At 39.4% G+C, this 21199-nt stretch overlaps 1 protein-coding gene across 13 annotated transcripts in view; it reads right to left on the bottom strand.

Annotated features, from left to right (window-relative positions):
• The window catches only part of TENM3 (teneurin transmembrane protein 3), a 416806-nt gene that overhangs the window by 173297 nt on the left and 222310 nt on the right, over positions 1–21199 (bottom strand). The window contains exons 1-2 of one of the 13 annotated variants that reach the window (XM_075091195.1): positions 10939–11029; positions 9829–9925 (exon numbers count right to left, since the gene is read on the bottom strand). The exons of 11 other annotated variants lie outside the window; for them this stretch is intronic. Coding sequence is in view for 1 of the 2 variants with exons in the window: in XM_075091194.1 (XP_074947295.1) it covers positions 10939–10945 (7 nt within the window). In the remaining variant the exon portion in view is untranslated. Of the gene's footprint in view, positions 1–9828; positions 9926–10938; positions 11050–21199 lie in introns of those variants that run through there. One more of the 13 variants, XM_075091194.1, reaches the window with a different exon arrangement.

Raw genomic sequence — 21199 nt, 5'->3', positions numbered from 1 at the left:
GAAGACAGCTTTAAATAAAGCTTTAGAATATCGTAACAATGCATTTAGTCCTTCAATGAAACAATAAACCCAGTAAGCAGAAGAGAGTTACCTAATTTACCCCGTGAATATATTGGTTCTTTCTCACTCTGAGAGACTAAGACTGCAGGACTACTTTTGAATAAAGTATTACGTTGCCTGTAGGTGGGGAATTGTACCAGAAAATGAAGCAGCTTTATTACACACTTTATGTTAAAAAAATGAGATTAACCTGCATGGATACCATTCATAACTGTGACTCTAAATCTAAATTAAAGGAAAAGAAAGGGTTTTTTCATCATATAATGACTTGTTTTTATGGTACTCAGTAGTACAGTTATGCTGCAGAGGTACAGCACCTCTCAATGTTACATTTAAGTTTAATACAATAGATCATATTGACACCAATAGCTTGAATAACCTTCCCTCCATCTCCCTTGTACACTGCTAGAATCACACTGATGTTTGAATTTTTTTCTTCTTTCATATTCAGTTTATCCCATCACATAGTATCTTATAGATCTCTAAAACAGGTTACTAAGTCCTAACCAATTGGTTTCCTTGGAAAGGAACTCGTGACAGTCTTATCACAAACTGTTCACCTAATTTTTTCACGTCTTTTCTCAAATTTGTAGTGAACAGCACAATATATATTATTACCAACTTTAAGACTCAGGTTTGGTTCTGGAAGGAAAGTGAACAGTTGCTATGACTCAGGTAACTCCTATGTGAAACCCAAGGTTTATAGGCAGGGAAATAATAAGGATGGAGGAATGGCATTTTACATGGCTCAAGTTGGAAACTTGGAAGTACAGAGTGGGCACATTTTCAAGTTCAAGATAAAGCGCCACCAGATTTTCTAGCTACACCTTGATTCTTTACATTGCTTACTTCAGTAACCTGGTTTTGTGGTTATTTCTTGATAGAGTATTTAATGCATTATTTATGATGTATCCAATCCGATTTAAATAGTCATTCTGTTTAATTTTTTGAATAATTCCAATAATAGTTAACAGTGTTTGCATTTTGTATTTTTTCTAATACAAATTAGCTCCATGATATTTTTTTTTTTAAACTTGGAACAATCTCCTTCACTTGCTTTGGACTTCCCTGACTAGAGAGTAGAGTTACAGTAATACGTTCCAGATGTATACTGTCTGAAGCAAATCAGCATCTCAGTAATACCTATGGAGCTCATGCACAACACTCTTCTCAATATGCTTCCTCTCTCCTTCTCAATTTATGCTCATGAACTTTTATACACAACAGAGGCTGGATTACACAAACCGTACTCATACAAAATATCCTGTTGCCTGAGAATGTCATAACCAAGGTCCCTTAATTAGTTTGTAAATTCCCTCATTTATCCAAATTTATTAATTGTCTCAGTGCTATGTGGCTAGCTGACACTGTACTGATGAGTAGCCACCTGGAAAGAGCATTGCTTGGGTGCTCCAGCTTACCGAGTTTCTCAGTTCAGGAAACACTGTGTCAGGTGCGGGCTGGAAGCGTGGGGCTATTAGCAAAGCTCCCACTACTACGTTCAGTGGGGTCAGATCTCTACTACTGCAAAAATCAGTCGGTTTTTTAGGGCTGTACCACCAACAGGAAATTGTGCAACTTTGGTGATTTGATTTTTATAAATAAACCTAATTCTGGCAGGCAGGTCTTTCTTGTCACAAAGTTACACGGTCTGCAGAGGAAAGGGAGATGGTTGTAATAGGAGCCAGTTCTTCACAAGAAGCTTAGGCCAACCAGCTGGGATGTATATTTCTGTACAACTCCATCCTGCACTAGCGGATTTCTGCAGTGAGTTCCTCTTTGATTCCAAGTGAAAAGACAGATAGCTAGCTATACTGCCATTTACAGGATAAGCTACATGCTAAGGAAAAAAAAAACCCCAAACAAAAACTTAACACACTAGAAAGAGCCATTGTAAATGATCTGCATATTCCACTCCAATTTTTTTTTTACATAGAATGAAAGGCATTTAAAAATATTTAGTAATATCTCTTATTGAACTCTTCACACACACACACACTTATAAATCACAAAAATCATTAAGTATGTGAAAAACCAATTATATTGATTATAACACTTTTACCATATAGCTTGGAGGCATACGAGGATGCAAAGAATATTTCATTCGAAGGAAAACCACAAAAATACAAATATTGATTCTTTTCCCCCCGTTCTGCTTCTTTCGGTATACATCTAGCAATAATTTCTGTTGCTCTTCTTTGACTTTCTTGCCCATGCTTTAAAATAGCAGATGTTCTTGTTTTTACTATGTGACTTTGATATAAGATCATAAGGTATTTTCCATAAGAAAGTATACTGGGCTTAAGAGTACTTAAATCTCATCTTTTAGGTTAATTGTGTGTTTACCCTCGTTTTAATTTGTTGGCATTTTCATAATCGAAAATACAGGACTTTCAATTATCTTTATGTACTTCCAAAAGAGTTATCTCACAGGAAAATGCAAAAAACAGATTTCCTGCAAATACAGGCAAACTCCAGCAGGAACAGGCTCAATATGGCAATATGTAAGATGTGAATAAATTTGCTAAGGAAATGAGTCTCCAAAGAAAGTAAAACCCGAAGAAAATGGATTGTGAGAAGAACATCAACGAAGAAATACACCTGAGCTAATAATAATGGATACATTACATACATATGTACAAGGTAATTCTTTGAAAAAATTGTACTGTTCTGTGCAAAGATCAGTGCTGATCTAAAAGACAGCATAAAATAGAAGTTGGAAGCAGAACTGATGTCACATATGGAAAAGCTGAAAGGGACAAGTATGATAAGTGCAACCCATAAAAAGATAGCAAATAAACAATGGGGAAGACTGCCATCAATGGACTGGTAGTAACGTGAGGCATAGGGATGCGTGGGACTTTCGATATTAAGTATATTAAGGCTTAAGTAAGCCTAAGGCTGAGCCTCTGGCAATTGCTGCTGCCTAACACCATGGCTATGAGAGCAGAGAAGCAAGGGGGGCTACTGCAGTGTGTGGGAAGGGCCGGGGGGAACAGGGGGCAGAGCTGTCTGTGCCTTCAACCCCAGAGCCTTGGGGACACTTCCACCTGGCCACAACCCACAGCTTACAGTCGTGTTCAGGTCACCTGTTTAGGCTTATTTGTATCATATTATGAAAAATGAATTCAACAACTGCTCAGCTTTCATCTTCTATTTGTCATCACATGCTAAAAAAGCACTTTGCTTCAACACCAGTGGATGCATAGATGAGTTACACACTGCATCTTCACTAGATGTATTTTAGAGAAAATAGTATTGGACACTTTTGGAACATGGCATTTAAGAGAAAAGTAGGATGGAAGAGAAGCAGTAGTAATGATCTCCTGCTGTTGCAGGGTGAGTGGGCTGGAATAGATGACCCAGAAAGTCTCTGCAGAGCCCTAAAATACATGCACTTATGAAAATCTCCCAAAAGATTCAAACTCTTAAAACAGAGACATTTTGCTGGCAATATGATACCAACAGGAAACAAAAAAAACCTTGTTTATTTTGTTTTGTAGTTGTAAATCTACACATTCTTAAGATCATGTTTTAGTTTGGGAAAGCGTTATTTCATGAATTTCTTTAACGCTGAACTTTTGTTCATATATCTAGATTAGTTCTTAAAACCTGGCATCATCAATTCACTTTGTGTAAGATGCATTGCAAGTTACACACTTTGCAAAAGTAATTTCACTGCAAAAATTTGAAGGGCCATTATTTTAATCTCAATCAGGACGCATAAATTCTACACCTAACTCTTCCATACAGCTTCTGATGGCTGCTTAAGGCAATACAAGAGTAGACAGTTCTGTTTAGGCTGTTTAGCTATGGCAGGCAGTGCATTTTTCCTTTCACAGTCTTGGCAGCCCCTGTCACTGAAACTGAAGAAAAAAATTCCTCTATCTGCATCTCAAAGACAGAGGGGGAGAGTCTTATTTTGAAGTTATTGGTGAAGAGTACTTACTGACTTCATTGTCAGTAAGAAAATTCTGTTAAATTACAAATTGCAAGGAAGATATCTCCTTTAGTTACTTAAATTAATGGGATTTTTGCTGGCAACTGCATGGAAATGAAGACTTCATGTTATTATAAATGGCACTATTATGTCATATAAACCCCAAAACATACCACATACTGTGGAAAAATATGTTATACATATAATGGCTCAGTAACAGTAGCTATATATATCCATTTTGTACTTTGGTCCTCACAACATGAAAAGACAGGTTGCTGCTTTTTTTTTTTTTCCTCTTTTTTTATTTTTAATAAAACAGTGGGATCTTTTAAAACTGGGATCTGACAGGCAGTGGTTTGTGAAGGTCAGAAATAACATGTCTTCTGGCTAAATTAATTAGAAACCAAAAGAACTTTCAAACAGGCAGAAGGACACTTATAGACCTTCTGAATCAAGCTGAGATGAATCTTTGCAATCTGCTCTAGGACTTCCCAGCATGCTGAAAGCTGTAATACACTCTTGTTAAATAGTGCACCTATACCCTCCTAACAAGTTTACTGATCGTACCCCAAAGTTTCAGTTTTCAATGTATCAAATGTAGACTGGCCAAAAAAAGTCCCCGTAAAGACCCCAAAACCCCCACACCTGGTACCTACAACCCTAAGCAACCAGATTTTGGACGTCTTCATCTTTGCATATAACAGTAAGTTACAGGTAAGTGAGTTTTAATTGTAAACCCATTTTTTATTATAGACTCCCTGTATGTTCTCCAACCTGTATGACTTGGCATTGGCATTCATCTCTCTGCTGGATACTGCAGCCTTCTGCAGTCAACCTGCAGTGACAGTTATCTCTTAATTAAAACTCTACATGCAAACAGAACTGCTGAAAAGTGTTGTGACATAGCACACAATGACGATTATTTATGACCAAAACAGGTTTTTTTTATCTACTTATACCAGAGTCGACCATTGTAGCTACTGTGAAGATCTCCCCAAGGAAATGCAGACGTTCTTTCAGATATATATGCATGCACATATACACATATATAAATAAGACTCTGTAAATCCATCTATAGTGAAAAACACTGCAGTGAGAAGAACTACGTGCCAAGGATTCTTTTAAAAATAAATGCTTTCAAATGCATAAAAACAATGCTTGCAATCTACCCTGGGTCTTCCATTTAATTGTTTTTATTTTGCTTTGTTTGCACACATAACAGATAATGACCCTTTTACCCCTGAATTGGGAAGTGCATTTTCCAGGTTTCAAATCCCTCTGAGAGCTGATGAACTGTGACTAAATCTCAGCTGCAAATCTTAAATAGAAATGACACCTACCTTTCCTAGATTTCCTTGAAAAGTTATTACTTCTAAACAAAACAGGTGCATTATCTTGACACGTATTTCAACTCTCAGTTGCAACTGCTTCTATAGACTGTGAAAGCTGAAACTTTACAAGACTATAATCAGAGGGCATTGATTTGAAAACAGAAGTAATCCATTAGAAAGCAAGAGAAATGCTGGCCTGAAATATATTTTTCCTTCTTGAAAGTGTAGTATAATAATCACAGTCTGTAATATAAAGCTTGTAATTGTCTTCCGAAAAAGGAAGATTTCTTAAGAAAAATGGCTACCCATTAGAACTGACACTCATTTCGGAGGCAAACACTTTGTGTTTCGAGGCATTTTGGTGGTGTCGGAAATTTAACAGCTGCTGCTCAGCAGATTGCTAAATGAAAAGGAGTGCCCTGTTCCTACAGGGGTCAGACTGCACAGTCACAATGGCTCCTTCTTCAATGCTGAGTTCAGACAGCGCTTATCTTTGCTTTAAATGGGAGTTTTGTCTGTAAAGAAATTGCAGAATCTGAGCCTTAACTGACAGATCATCCTAACCAAAGTGCATTGGTCTCACTACCTTTTTTAATTTTATTATTATTTCCAAAAGAAATTACCTTATAATATAAAAGCTAGATGCAGAGCAAAAGTCCACTCAGCTAGGCAGAAAGTTCATGAGCTTAACTAAAAACTCAAGCATCTTTAGCATGCAGGTTTTATTTTTAGGCGCTATTCTTCTCAACTCAACTGAACTTTCCACTTTATTCCCCGCAATATTAATCAAAAGTGGGCACACAAAATGTTGGAAGAGGAACAGAGCTATTTCCAGAAGAGTAAAATGCCTCATTCCACTCAGAAAATAATTTTAAGTGATAGGTCTCTGTATTTTTAGAAAGATCCCTAATAATTCTTTTCTTTTCTTTTTTTTTTTTTTTGGGGGGGGGGCGGGGCTGGGAGGGGGGGTTTTGGACAGAAGCAGGCTGCTGAAATCAACACCAGATTGCAGTGTTTTGATTAACTCGTATCTCCACTTGAGATGCAGAAGCTCTCACACAAAAATGTCACCTCTCCATTTAGAGCATCTGCTGGGATTCAAGATCCTCCGCCTTGTGATGAGTGCCTCATCCTGCACAGCCAGACACCAGCTCAGCCACCGTCTCAGCTGTACAAGTTGCGTACTCACAGTTGTGGCCAAGCCACTACCGCTTGCAACCAACTCGTAAGCCCCAGCAGCATGCACATATGGCAGCTAGAACATCATGGCCAGGAGGTCTCCAAGGGCACACAGCGCTCAGACTATGCAGGCAAGGGGAGCTCCTGGGGTCCCCATCTGGACCCTGCGTGGCTTTGCCACAGACCTGGCCCCTTCCTACCACAGCCACTGAGCCGGCATCTGCTCAAATCCAGGTGCGTGCAGAGGCATACGATCTCTCTACACACAGGCATGTATATACAGCTGCATACTGATGCAATACAAAAGGCAGCCGTTTGTGGCTAACTTCTGCCTCAGTCACAGCCCTGCACTGCTGCGCTCATCTTCCTGGCCTTACTGCTTCACCCACCACTACATAGGGGTGGGAGAGGGCAGGAGAGGTCTCATGAGTGGAGGCGATGTGCAGCCGCCCATTCTCTCTACTCCCTATTCACCAATTCGTGTGCAAAACGACTAAGTCAGCATCACACAGTGCTGTAGGCAGAGCACAGCCCTTCTCAAAAACCTGCCAGGATTTTCAGATTTAAAAAAAAATCCAAACTACAAACCCACCACAGCAAAAGCCAGAAAAAAACCCACCGATGGTGTGGTTTTGGGTTTGTTTTTCTTTTTTAACATTTCCAGAAATGGAACCAAGCATCAAAAATGGATCTGGTGGCATATACTATAATTGGTGCATGGAGGATAGCCACTCTCAGCCTCTGTGTCTTACTCACTCACTCAGCAATGAGGCTGAAGAGTTTACTAAGTTTCCTCTCTCAGTCCTGACCTTTGTAAAAGACTAATTTATTCAGATTCTGATATTCTTTTAGATGGCAATTCATAAAGACTAATTGCCTAAAAAAGTAACCTTTGAAGAAATGCTTCTTTGTTCTTCCTATCTGTGACTTTTTATTATTATTAAGAGTGAAATAGATTGACCCATGCCACATTTGGTTTACCATTCTTGCAGCATGGCTATGTGGTAGCCTATGTACTTTGTATTCTCCATATTGATTTGGGTTAAATTAGGGGGGGCGGAAAAAGTCTTTTTGGAGTAGGACAGGAAATGCATCTTGATAAGCAAAAGAGGACTAGGGGATTTTTATTTTTTTTTTTTTGGAAGGGAGTGGGGGAAGAGGCTTGTTAAAGAGAAAATAAATCTTCTGAGAATGACTCACAAATCACCCAGTTTTCAGAATCAGGTAGTTTCCCACCCTCATTCCTCCCACCCCAGTACGAAGTAATCGAAAGAGGAATCAAAAATAAATAAATACTAATTAACTGAATTTGGTTTTCTTAATTCTACTGGGCCCTACATGAGAAAAGCAGTCAAAGCAATGGTAGGGATACCAGTTTTGCCTGCTTTTGCTACCAGTGTGGCTACTGCCCTGCAGTCCATTATAAAGGGAACTGTATCTTTGAAGCAAAGCATCCAGAGAAGCTCTTGATGACATTGGATTGATTATGCTTGCAGACCACAGAATGTGGTCTTGTTTTTTATATCCTTGTTAGCTGTATTTTGTGGGCCATTAGCTATTTCAAAAGATCAGGGCTTTGGCATAGCAGAGGAGGAGGATGGATGACTGTTGCCTTCTTTACCAGGTCCTGATGGAAAGCTGCCCCAGGGATTGGCACATGCCCTGCTGTGAGCTCCACATGTCTCCTGGCACAGGCCCACGAGGACCAGCACGCCGTTGGGCAGCCATGAGCAATGCTGCTGCCAGAGCCTTCCATATGAATGAAAACGTCATGCTGCTACACCCTGTGTTTTCCCAATAAAATAAACCAATAAAACTGCCCATAAAACTAAGGAACCACACGACGCTTACAAAAGCCTAAGTTTAGCGACGAGAAAGGAGACCACAGCCCTGCTAACAAAACATCAAACCTGCCTAACCAGCAACGATGTCTTGAAATTCATAGGGATTGTATGCCCGAAGGTAACACAAATGAGTAGGTATTTTTGTTAGCTCTTCATCACTCCATTTTCAAAAGCCCTTCCCTTCTTGCTGCACTTTCAAGTTTCATTCCTTTTTGGGGCTTTTTCCTCCGCTATATTAAACATATCTCCTTAACAAAGGAATTTTGCGGTGGGGAGGAATTAGAGAATTACCAGAAAATTACTGACTGTTGTCTCACGCAGTACCACTCTCACAAGCAACAGGACATTTACTGGACATTGATGTCTCATTACATCTAGTATGTAATTTATTTCTCTGCTGGAACAGAACTTATCAGCTTTGCCCATGTGGAGAAAATGTTTCTACCTTAGAAACAAATAGACCACCACAGGCAGGAAGCTGGAAAGCTTAAATGAAAACCCGCTGCACGGTCACCAAAGTTAGCTCGCTACCAAAGCCGCTAAGATAGTGGTGCTGAAATGGGCCAGAGGTGGCATTTTAGGGCCAGATTTTTGACAAAGCCTAGTCTCATTGAGGGATGATTTAAAAAACTGAGAACAATAAAAACTGTTGGATACTGAGAACTCAGAGGAAGCTGGACTCTTTATTTAGGTGTCTCTGGAAATTCAGCATTAAACAAAAATCCCACATCGAAGTCCCTTATTTTTGCCTGAGTGTATAAACAACCATGTTTTAACTGGTGAGAAAATTTATACAGTATTTGTAAAGCACTATAGTGTTGCACATTTTTAGTCACTCTCTTCCACTGTAAGAAATTACTGCAGTCTAAAATATAGTATATTTTGACTAGTTAGATAAACCCCCTATTTGAAAGCTTTTAATTTTGTAACATTTTATCTGTGTTTATACTTGGCAGGACTGCATTGTGCTCTAGCTATATGTAGAATTTAAAACCATAAATTTCAAATATGGGTTAGTTATCCATTCAAGTTCAGAAGAACACAGACTTAACATTTCTTAAAAAAATATATACAAACCCCTCACATTAGCTTAGGTAGGTCAGAAGAAAACGCTGAATGGAGGTAAAAAGAATCCATTTGGCCTTAGACTAAACAGGGAAAATTTCAGTCCAAAAGTGCTTTAAATAAAGGTACAAGTAATGAACAAAAGGGGGTTCTAATAAAGCTTCTTGAAATGTTAGCTATAAAATCCAGCAGTAATAATGTAATCTTTATTGCTTTGCCAATTTGACCACTTCAGAATAGTAAAAAACAAAGTAAAGTAAACCACGCCAGTTATTTCTAAGAGGTTTTATCTCAATGAAAATAGAAAATGCCCAAAAGGCTGGGCCAAAATACATATAAGGAAAATTCCAAAATAGAGAAAATACTTGTTTACGCCTGACTGGAGCCAAGGGTAACAAGCCCTCTTTACCAAGTTTCTTCCAGAATCCTTGGGCCTTTGTCCAAGGACAAGGGAAATGCCAGCTGGGTCATCCAAATCTGCAGACAGACAGAGGTTATCCATCTCTCTGAAAAGAGATGAAAGGAAATTCTCATCTGAGTGCTTTTGCAAACTCTGAAACAACTGCTCTTCATCTAAACAGTAGGATTGCCAGCAGAAGCTGTATAAGCCTCTGAGTTCCTTAAAAATTATTCATGTTGAAGCATTATACTTTCAAGGTGCACCTCTTAGTACCTGTAAAACCTGCTAGATAAAAGCCAAGTACTACACAGAAAGCATTTAGAGGCATCGGCCTGGAAGCCCTGCCCTGTAAAACTAAAATTCCCCATATACTTTATTGCACATGCTTTCCAAGATTATCTACTCCCTCACATCAACCTTTCACAAATCTCTACTGCCAAAACATCTACCAAAGCACTTACTGATAAGAAAAGACATGAACAAATTTCTTATTCTACTGCTTTTTTCCCCTCTGAAAAAGACACTTTTTAACAGGTTCTTGGCCAAGATTACATTTGTATTCACACAATGCTCCTTTTATAGAACGAAGTAATGCAACCAATTATGAGAGCAGCCCCTGAAAAAGCCAACTAATGGCTTGACTTTGTCCACGTTCATATCAGCACAAAGTAACTAATTTTACATGATGCTTGATAATGCAGCACTCTGTAACAAAAAGATTACGTGTGAACGCTTACAAGCTAAACATATTCATTCTGAAAGGATCGGACCACATGCGATTTATAAGCACAGATAAAAAGAGAAACACAGAACTGAAACCAGGTTTACCCACATTTCATACCTTTTGTACTCTGGCATGTTTATACCTAACATACATACAGTTTTCTGATGCAGTTGCTGCTACTGCGTGCGCTGCTACTACGTGGTACTTGATTTAGTCTCCTACACTCTAAATGCCATGGTAAACTACATGAAGAGATAAAGACAAAGGAATAGTCTTAGCTCTCTTGCTCAGTTATCTGAAGCTTTCTTTTTTGTGGTGTTTGCATTTGTTATTTATCTTTGAGGTACCCTAATAGCCCAAATAATAATTCATTACATGTTTTCAGAAGCAGTTACCATTCATTATGTGTTTTCTGAAGCAGCCACAGCCTGCAAAGTCAATTCTTGGTCAGAATTTTTACATCCGCAAGTAGAAAACAAATCACAGGATACTTCAAAGTCAGATCCTGTCAAATAGAGGAGGATGTTAATGCAATTTAATACAAACCCCTCTGTCACACTGCTGTTAAGATTATCTGTGCTGAGGTGAGCAGGCAGCAATATTAAGAACCATGCACAAACTTCTTTTGAATAAAAATGATACGTCAGCCCGTAACATTCATCAGCCCATGCAAACTCTCAGGAATCCAACTTTCACCGGAAGTGTCTTTCTGGATCTGTTTATTTCAGAATTTGTGGTATGAATGAGAGTATAATAAGTTTTACAATGTTTTAGGCATAAATGACTCATACATCATTCCGTCTGAAAGAAAAAAATCCTAACATGCAAGTACAATATGTTACTGCAGCTGCTCCATGGGAACAACAACATATCCATTTGGAAGGAAAATACATTTGTGAAAATGCCTGATTAGCAGAAAAAGCAGAAAACTATTCATTATAAACAATAATATACAACACAACTGCTTTATTTGACATTTTTATGGTTACAGTCTGTTTTCAGGGAGTCTATTGGATTCAAATGCATCCAGCTTTTCCCCTCCCACCCCCAGCTCAGATTAGTCTTCACTGATAAAAAAAGCCCCCCAACCCCTTTCTAGTTTTCTATAAACCAGGAGGGGTTCCCATGCTAGTTGGATGTAAAGTTGCTGGACAGTGCACCAAATTATCTTCTTGCTTCGGGCATCTTCTACCATCTGCTTGGGGGCAGAAATGCATGTTCCCTCTCCTTTTTGCTTTGCAAAATACTATATTTTTATCTTGCATGCCTCCTATCCCCTGCAAAGGTTATGTATTGAACATTGCAAAGCCAGCAGGCAACATGCCCCTGAAAACTGTACTATGTATATAAAGTCAAGGCAGTGCCACCTACATCAGGGCATCTATGACCTCCTAGAGACCAGGCTTCCAGATGTCCCTGACTTCCCTTTTACAACCAAGGAAACCTCTACCTCTCTACCTTCTTCCACCTTACTTCTCCTTGCCCTTTTATTTCCATATACCCTTCTTACTAATGAACACGTTTTTTATTTTCCTTCACACTGCAATTAAAAAGTTTCATGTGCTTCTTCCATTACAAATTAATTAATTTATTGTAGAAAAGGAATGGAACTTCCACTAAAAAATAATCAAGACAAGAACATTTGGGAGTGCCGTATGTAGCACTAGTTAAATATCTATGCCATTTAATGTAAACCACTGGCATACCAAAATATACTTAGAAATTATTTACAGTATTTTGTGACATGTACATGGACTAACATAAATACACAGGTAATATTGGTAATGCCATTGTTTCTTTGGATGAAAGCAAACTCAGACATGTTTAAAAAAAAATATGCTAAGTGGATACAGTTGGGCACTTCTTTATGGAGTATCCCCCAACCGTTTACCAAAAGGAACTGCAAACTCCAACATGAGAAGAGACTCGTAACTGCCTTTATAACCACCTGCTACCAGAGAGGCACCTCAGATGGTTAACCCAATTTTTGGTCAGCCTAAGAGAAACAAACAGGCAGAGACAGCGGCTAACCAGAGAAAAAAAACACACTTGAATGTTTTGCTTGATTCAGGCCAGAGGATTAAGTCCTGTCTCCCACCTTCCAGGTGAGTGCCCCAGCTAATGAGCCCTCAGCTAACAGCAGAGCAACTTGTTTGCCCTCTCTTTTTTTCATTAAATCTCTAAAGAACTGTGTTTAGTTCCTCATCAAGATGAATGCCAAGCCTGCTACATTTTTCATGACACTGAATTCTTGTTCTCCTGCCAGCCCTAGTTATGTGTGAACATTTTAGGCTCCCTCAGGCATTTATTTTACTACAGAGTCCTGAAATACTTAAGTCTATTAAGACCTAAAATAAACATGAAAAAAGGAGGAATCTGCTAGTTGTTCTCCCAGTCTACGTTTTAAGGAGGCAGTGCCTACACCAGTGAAGTCTAGAAATTATTCTCAGTGCTGCCAGTGAAGTGATGGTACATTCGGCAACAAACCCATCAAGCCGCGTCAGCTACCGCAGCAGGGTTCAGCTCTGCACCACGACTGGAGCAGCACCGTCTGCAGGATGGGAAAAACCAGCCAAATGGGGCTGAGCCTGGGAGAATAAGCTGGACTGCAAGTGCACAGCCGGAGCGGACGGTGTAACGCTTTCCAGAAAAGGTGGATTTACTAAACTCACCCACAATGACTACTCTGCACGCACGTTACCCCTAGGTTTGTGCCCAACTGAGTCCCTGCCTGCTCCCTTGCTGCCAGGAAAGAGGGCAGCTGGGAGCAGACTGTGACTGAAGAATAACTCACACAGCTTGGCCTTGGTTACCCCTCTTGCCAAACCCCTTTCTGGAGCAGCAAGCGTGCTGGCTGCAAGCTAGGTTGGCCTGCTGTGTGTCAAAGAAGTGGGAGCTTGAGAAAAGGCAGCCAAACACCAAAAGATTTCAGCCAAGCCTTGAAAGGCAGCAGACAACTGACTGAATTAACCACTGGGCTGCAAATCTAGCATGTAGGCTATGAGCTGGGCATCCCTGACCTACAGAAAGGAGCTGAAAGAACGCTCATAACGAATTCCCTACATAAAATACCTGGACCACAAAGCCCATTTCCTTAAGATAAAACCACAAGAACAGACAATCCTTTGCTCTGCCTCCACTCTGAGTGGGAGCGAGCTTTCTTCAGCTGAGCTTTGCAGTAAAATTGTGGCTACACTTCTGGAGACACCTGAGCAGCCTTATTACTTTTTGCTTTCAAGCAGCAAAAGGACCTGCTGTCAAGCATTTCACCCACAATGTTCTGCCTTGTGGGGTGGGAACCCCACTTCGGGGAGTTAAAAGAGCTTAAAAACCTGATGGATTCAAAATTTAAGCCCAGTGTGACTAAAAACCAGTTCTGAATTCATAAAATTGGAATACGTAATACATTGACACAGGTTTGTCTAAAGAAACGGTAGATTGTGGCCCCAAACTTCTCCTTCATTTTGTTTTTGTTTTTTTTTTAAAACAACTTGTAACTTTGCTCAGCTTTGAATGAGAGCTGTGTAATGAGGAATGCCAAAGCAACATTCCACAAAATTGAAACATCGCAAAATCGTCACTCAGAAACCAGGTATGGCACTGGTGCACATTTATTATCCACAAGCTAAAATTTGACTAATGTAATTTAAGATTGATAATTGCTGACAGAGCCCATATGCGTTTTTATTAAAAGGAAACCGTCAAATTAAAAATACTGCTTCCATCTGACTTTTTCTAGAGTACCATGGTTTCAAATAACATCTCAGATTTATAACTGAAATAGCCACTCAGGATTTTTGAAGTCTCATTCTCTGTAAATGCAACCTTGCCCTTTCTTCAGCCGTTTGCATTACTCAGACACCAGGTAAAAGAGACGAAAACATACAAAAATCAGACAAAACAGAACAGTGTATTACTAAAACTTGTAAATAACAGTAGAAGCAAGAGTTGCATTTTTTAACCCAGTTTTTAACAACTGATCTGATTTTAAGTTATCATTATTATTTTGTTGGTGGGTATAAGGAACTCTGTTGTGCTGGGTGTTACAGAAGTGTGTAACAAAAAATCCCCAGTCTTTTCTCTGTATGAAGTAACAAATGGCTGGCACCAGACAATATTCATCTGAGAGTGAAAATTCAAAGGTAGAATAGTTGAATTACTAATGACAATGTGTCATCCCTCTCCCCAGTGCCTTACTACTCGAGGTCTCCAATGTGGCTAATGTGCTGCCAACTTCTAATAAAGGTTCCAGAAAAGCTCCAGGGAGCAGCAATCTGCAAGCCCGATGTCTTTATGCTAGTTAAGTTAACAGAAACTATATTAACAAACAGACTAAGTGGGCACATGTCTGAGAAGAGTCAAATTTCAGTTTTCATAAAGTGAAGTCCTGTCTTACAAAATTAACCCAATTCTTTGAGTAGCTCAAACAAATGTGCAACCAGTGGTCCAGCCAACACAGCCTATGTGATTTCCAAAAGGCTTTTAACAAGTACTTCACCAGTGGCTTTTAAACAAACTAGGTACCCATGACCGAACAGAGGTCCCTGCATGGCAACATAACTGATTAAAAGACATAACCAGAAATTAGTGCTAAATGGTCAAGCCTGCCCAGTAGACGAAATAGAACTAGTAGAAGTAGTAGAAGAAGTAGAGACATGCTCCTCTTTCCATACCTGTCACTGACCTGGAAAAGTAGCTGAGCACTGAAGCAACCAAGTTTGCAGATGATAGAAACTTATCTAGGGCAGTAAGGATGAGTGCAAGTGGTGAAGAATCACAGGACCTTATGAAATTGAGTGACTAGACAATGAAATGGTAAATTAAATTCAGTGTGGAATAAGTGTAGAGTGATACACATGGGAAAATATAACCTTAACTTCAACATGTACAGTGATGGGCTCTGACCTGAACATTACCGCTCAGGAACGTGACCTTGGGGTTACAATAAATAGTGCCATCAAAATGTCAGCTCAGTGCTCAGCTGCCAAAAGAAAGCAGCCCAAATATTAGGCATTGTTAGGAACTGAACAGGAAGCAAAACAGAGGACACAATTATGCCACTTTGTAATGCCACTCAGTCCAGGCACTGTCCCTGCCTCCAGCAGAGGGGAGTTTAGCGGACATGCTTCATCACTGAGTATTTTGTGTTTATGTTTACAAAGGTAGCAGCAGCAAAACAGAAAGAAGCTTAATGCAGAAGACTGACCTATAATTAGGGGGACAAAGACAATTTTAACACCCTCTGTACCTCAGTTTCATGAGAGCTTTTTCTGAGACCGTATCCAAAATTCAAGGAGACTGCACCTTCTAGATACTTGCTGACAAACCATTCAGAAGAGGTTGACAAATTACACACATACAATCGGTGAGCTCTATTAAAAAGCAGGACCGTGTATCAAAATTTTAGCTATTGCTAAATGCATAGGCTTTACTAATATTTGAAATAGCTGGAAAAAGACAAGTTTGAAGATTTGGCTTCACTCTAGCTGCACACAGCCAGCTAAAAATCACTTTGCTGTGCCATTTTGAAGCTACTATAAAAATTTTAAGCCTTAAGGGTAAGCACAAGTGCCTGCAAAAGGGTTAGTAGAAACAAATGCATCTAAAAATCTTTAAAGTCTTGCTTTTCTCACTGCTCTCTCTTCCTCATTGTCTTTCCTATCAGCTAGCCTGTTCAAGGTGCCGCTGGTATCAGACTCTTCAGTGCCTGAACAACACACTAATGTTTTTACCCACTGAGGTTCTGTGACAGGGAACAACTAAATTAAGTCGAAGCCTTCAGATTTCTAGCTAACCTCTACACATCTCTATTAAAACATGTACTACTTGCTTTTATGAGAAAGGATTTGCCTGTCTGCTAATAGACTGATACTACTCGTATCTTTGTCTAATTGCATGAGCCGTGAGACTGTTCTGGTTTTCATTTGGATTGTTAAATATCAGACAGAGAATTTGTCAATACTGGCTATGCATAGTGTACTCTCTACTTATTTACTTGCATAAAATACTGTCTATTTGCTTCACATATGCACACACGTGTATAAGAAACACACTACCACCACAACCTATAAACAATCTATACAGTAGCTTTGCCTATGATGTAACAGAACAAATATAGAAAGGTAAAAAATATGTTGGAAGAAAAACAGAATTATGATGAAGATTTATTCTTTAATTTTAAACTCATAACCATCAAATATGAACACAAATATTTTTCAACAAGAAATAAAACTATGCAAGGTATTTAATTCGTTTAAACTGTTAGCTAAGAGCTGCTACAGGAGAGTGCAGATGGACTAGTAACACATGTTCTAAAATAGACCAAGTTAGTTCAACTCAAATGGTATAGTATTCCATTACGCAATACGGATTTTTTTTCCTATTCTTTTCCTATAGTTGTAATTCTCTACCATTGAACTGTAATTGAAGTTTCTTTCTTTTTCGAAGGCACACTTTTCAATTTGTCCCGTGCAAGCATATTTTTATGACAGGTCATGAAGGACACTCACAGCAGGAAGCACTCTGGGAAAAGAAGTAGTCCAGACTAACAAAAAAGCTTCTACAGGGAATAAACGGCATGATTTTAATTAAAGTAGAATGAAGAAAGCAAAGTAAATATTAGCTGGTATCAGTGCACTAACATTTTCAGTCACCACAAGTGGAAGTCAACCAAACTTCTCAGAGAAATGCCTTCAGTGTTCTTTAAAGCAATGCACAGAACTGGTGAAGCTGTGACAGGGAGCAGACTGAACCTAAGGCAAGCACATCAACTCACTAACTAAAGCTCTGCCTCCTTCTGTCAGATGAGATGACTTGTGTTTCAGCGTGACTACAGTAACTTGTGTTAACTGGAGAAAACCAACAAAAATCAGATGACCACTTCTCCCCTCTCTCTATTCTGCTGTTCTCTACAAATTAAGTCATTATCTGTCTCCTGAAGTGAGAGAAGAAACCTTAATTAATCACAGAAACCCTTGAACCGCTAGATAAATCATTCCCTTGACCCCGTGCTGTTTTCAAAGGGCAGGGCTAAGTCGCTGCAGCTACAGCAGCTGCCTTCAAGCACTGGCAGTAGCACTGGGCAGCTACAAATCACCGGTGCAGAGCATGTGAAGTGCGAAATGGCAGCCAGCCCCTTTAAAAGTCCTGACGCACCCTGAAACTTTAATTCTGTCACGCAGTTAGAAAACACTGAATAAATTAAGTTTTTCAGAAAGCCATTCTGAGCTCCTCATTACAGATCTAATTACAAGCTATCTTTACAATGTACACCTGACGACATTGTGTAAAGCACTTTGCTTTAAAGGTCAGCAGAACTAAAAGAACAATTTTGCTATTTATAGTAAAGGGTGAACTTTTCTTATTTGGCTGTTTAAGCAGCCAACCCTTGAGTTTAATGTAATTAGGGAGGGGATATTCAATTTACTGTATCCACAAGTAATGATAATTACACTGGTTCAAAAAAGCTGTTGGTAAGCATAAGAAACCTTTGTAATTACATCCTGTTTCCAAAACTACTTGAGCACCATGAACTCAAAGCATTTCAGCAAATGAAGGCCAAGGCACATAAAAGGAGAGCTATGGCACTTTAAAAGCTGCACTGTTTAACATAATGAGCCGCCCGACCAGAGGGAGATCGCAAAACGCGCTCCATAACTCACCCCGACAGCCCATGCCATCTCCTTCCCGCTCACAAACATCCATTAAGAAAAACATAAGCCAGCTCCCTCATTGCCTCCTTCCCATCCTTCGCCAGCATCGCTCAGTTCCCCTCGCAGAGCTGGGACCTGAGAGTCAGCCCACGTAACTCTGCCGGGCTTTGAGAGCCTGTCTCAGGCTCCAGCTGATGATCCTGTCATGTTTGGGAGAGTGCCGGTGCTGTGAGCAGGGAAACGCCGTCGTGTCCCTCCCGCCGCCAGCCCCATGCATGCAGCAGATTAGCTCCGTCAGCAATCCACCAGGACCAAGGTGAAAAATAAACAAATAAACACGTTCACAGCAGCTGCGGCGATCGCTCTCCGGAAAATTATTCAGGCATTATGAGGGAGACGGTATTAAACGCTGCCACTTGCAGCTTCACGGCTCTCTGCATATTTGCATCAGCCTGGGATGCGCACTTAAGGAGTATCATCGGAGAGCCTGCCCAGCTGAGCATCTTCCATTAAGTTTTTGTCTTAAAAGGAGATAGCAGGAACCTCTCTGCCTGACAGGCAAAAGGCTTGTCATAATTCATTAATAACACAGCTTTGCTCAGGTTTCCTTCAATGAGATCAGGCAGGCGGCCTATGAAGAAAACGCTGAGCGAACAACAGCTTCTCTAGAGACAACGCAATAAACTTGCCACTACTTGGCATCGTTTGGTGTCTAAGACAAGGATGACCAACGCTATTTGACAAGACCTGTCAGAGACCCTTAAGGGTCCTAGCCAAGAAACCCACGAAACAAACAGTAATTCCTCAGCAGGATGCAATTCACTGCTTGGAAGTGAAAACTTCATGTTTTAGCTGCAGAGATAAATGTACTGGTCTGCTTTTGCTACGCCCAGGGCAAAGCTGGCAATCTGCTCTAATAAACTGTTTGCGTCCAAAAGGAAAAAGGCTAGAAGAGGTGAGGTAAACTACAATATCAGATTACTGCGAAAATTAACAGGACTATCACAACTCTTCCATCAGATTTTAAACTCATCTAAAGCCTCATTTCCTTCTAAGTAGGAAAAATAGAAAATACAATTGAAGTTATCTGTTAGGTAAGGAAACAAGCTCAGGCTAACTCTCAAGATAAAGTTATTAGGACGGCATCAAAGTAGGGAGGGCAGAACATGACTTCCCCCCTCCCCCCCTTTTTTTTATTTGGTGGCCATCCATTCATACAGAGCTAAAATGCACCCATTATGTTTAATTGAGTCTTACATACTTCCTCCTACAAGATCTGTTCATCATGAAGAAGAAATGTACTCTTACTGGCATTTGATCCACCGGCATTTCATATTCACAACATTGCTTCAAATGACAGAATAATCTAGCAATATAGTAAGTACCAGTTAGTTCAACATACAGCATTTATTATGATCGAACGTTTAAACAGCCTTCAGCATAAAAAAAGGTATTATGAATTTTTTTGTTTACTATGAGAGGGTTTCCAGGTTTGCATTTGGTTTTTAAAAGATGCTTTATCATCATATAACAGAAGCAGTCCAAGTATATAAATTAATTTTGTACATTTAGAAAAAGCAATGAACGTACTGAAGACGGCTAATTATTGATTTCAGAACATCTGTGTCACAAAATCATCTTTTGCAATAAAGTAGGTTCAGGTAATTTGCAAGCAGCATAACATTATTGCTTCCCTAAGCTCCTTTGTGTTTTGCTTAGGCATGATAATTTATTTTGACCATAATATGTCTTTAAAACTATCGTCTATAAACGTTATTAGAAACAGCATTATTAGCATGTCTAGAGATCACTGTATGCCAGCAGAATGCAACTGATTGAACAGAAATCAATAAAGGTATTTAATGACTTCATGAGAAAAATTAGTGACCCTCACACCCTTAATGGATTAACGTCACTTATGTGCAACACATTGCATAATGCTGACACAGAGCCACTCAAAGCAGTGCCACTTTTCATATGAGTGCCTTAAAACCTTATCAAAGGGAAATTGTGTTTTAATGCTATTTCAGATGTCATTTTTGAGAGGATTTTTACAATCCCATTTCATAAAGCAGAAAGCATGATCTGAATTGTTACAAGTAGCTTTTGTCATTGGCACATGTACTAGGTCATCCTCTGAAGTTAGCTGGTGAAATGAAACCCTGAACACAGGAGGAGGTTAACACTTTGAAATATTACTCAAACAATTTGTTTACTGTCAGATTTCATCTCTGAATACAGCTTTATCTATATATCTGAATATTTATTAATTAATTACTGACAGCATACTTTGCTAGGGAAGGGAAACTGCTCCTCACAGTCAGTCCTACAGCATGAGATAGACAGGATGCGCAGCTCCCAGAGAATCAAAATGAGAGGAGGGAGGTAATACAAAAGAAAGAGTACTACACCATTAAATGAATGCTTGCCTCTCAGCCACTGAGACTATGACCAGATCTGTTAAGAATATGGGTATCTGTCTGTCTGTCTTCAATACGCTGTTTCGTATCCCATTTTACATCCATTCACCAAAAGGCAACCGTGAGTCACAGTAAACCACTCCATGCTCTCATTCCTTTAATTTTACTTTAATAGACTAAATTTGGAAATATGCAGTATCTACTAAGTATCTCTTTAATGACATGGGAAGAAGCAAGTCAAATTAAAGATGTCAATATGCATTGTCTAAGTGGGCTTTGCCTTCACTAGGCTGCATTTACAATTCCTTTGGAGTTAACCCAAACATAACTGAGGAGAGCTGATGTTCAAGTTTCTTGTTCTGTGCGCCATATTATTTACCATAATTTTATGCCTAGCATGAAGAAAAATGAAACAACTAAAAAAAAATTCTTCCTAAAGATAATTTAGTCACAGCTTTCATATGCAGTTTTCACCTGAAGAAATAGGAAAAAAATGCATACAGATAAAACAAGGAAACAAATGCAAAAGCTTTTTCTGACTGACTTGAATGTTTCCTTATTCCTCCCCAAAGGATATGAAAACT

The sequence above is a fragment of the Phalacrocorax aristotelis genome, chromosome 4 (genome assembly GCF_949628215.1).
Source record: "Phalacrocorax aristotelis chromosome 4, bGulAri2.1, whole genome shotgun sequence".
NCBI lineage: Eukaryota > Metazoa > Chordata > Aves > Suliformes > Phalacrocoracidae > Phalacrocorax > Phalacrocorax aristotelis.
The sequence above is the reverse complement of the archived record's forward strand: the minus strand, read 5'-3'. Positions and strand labels throughout refer to the sequence as shown.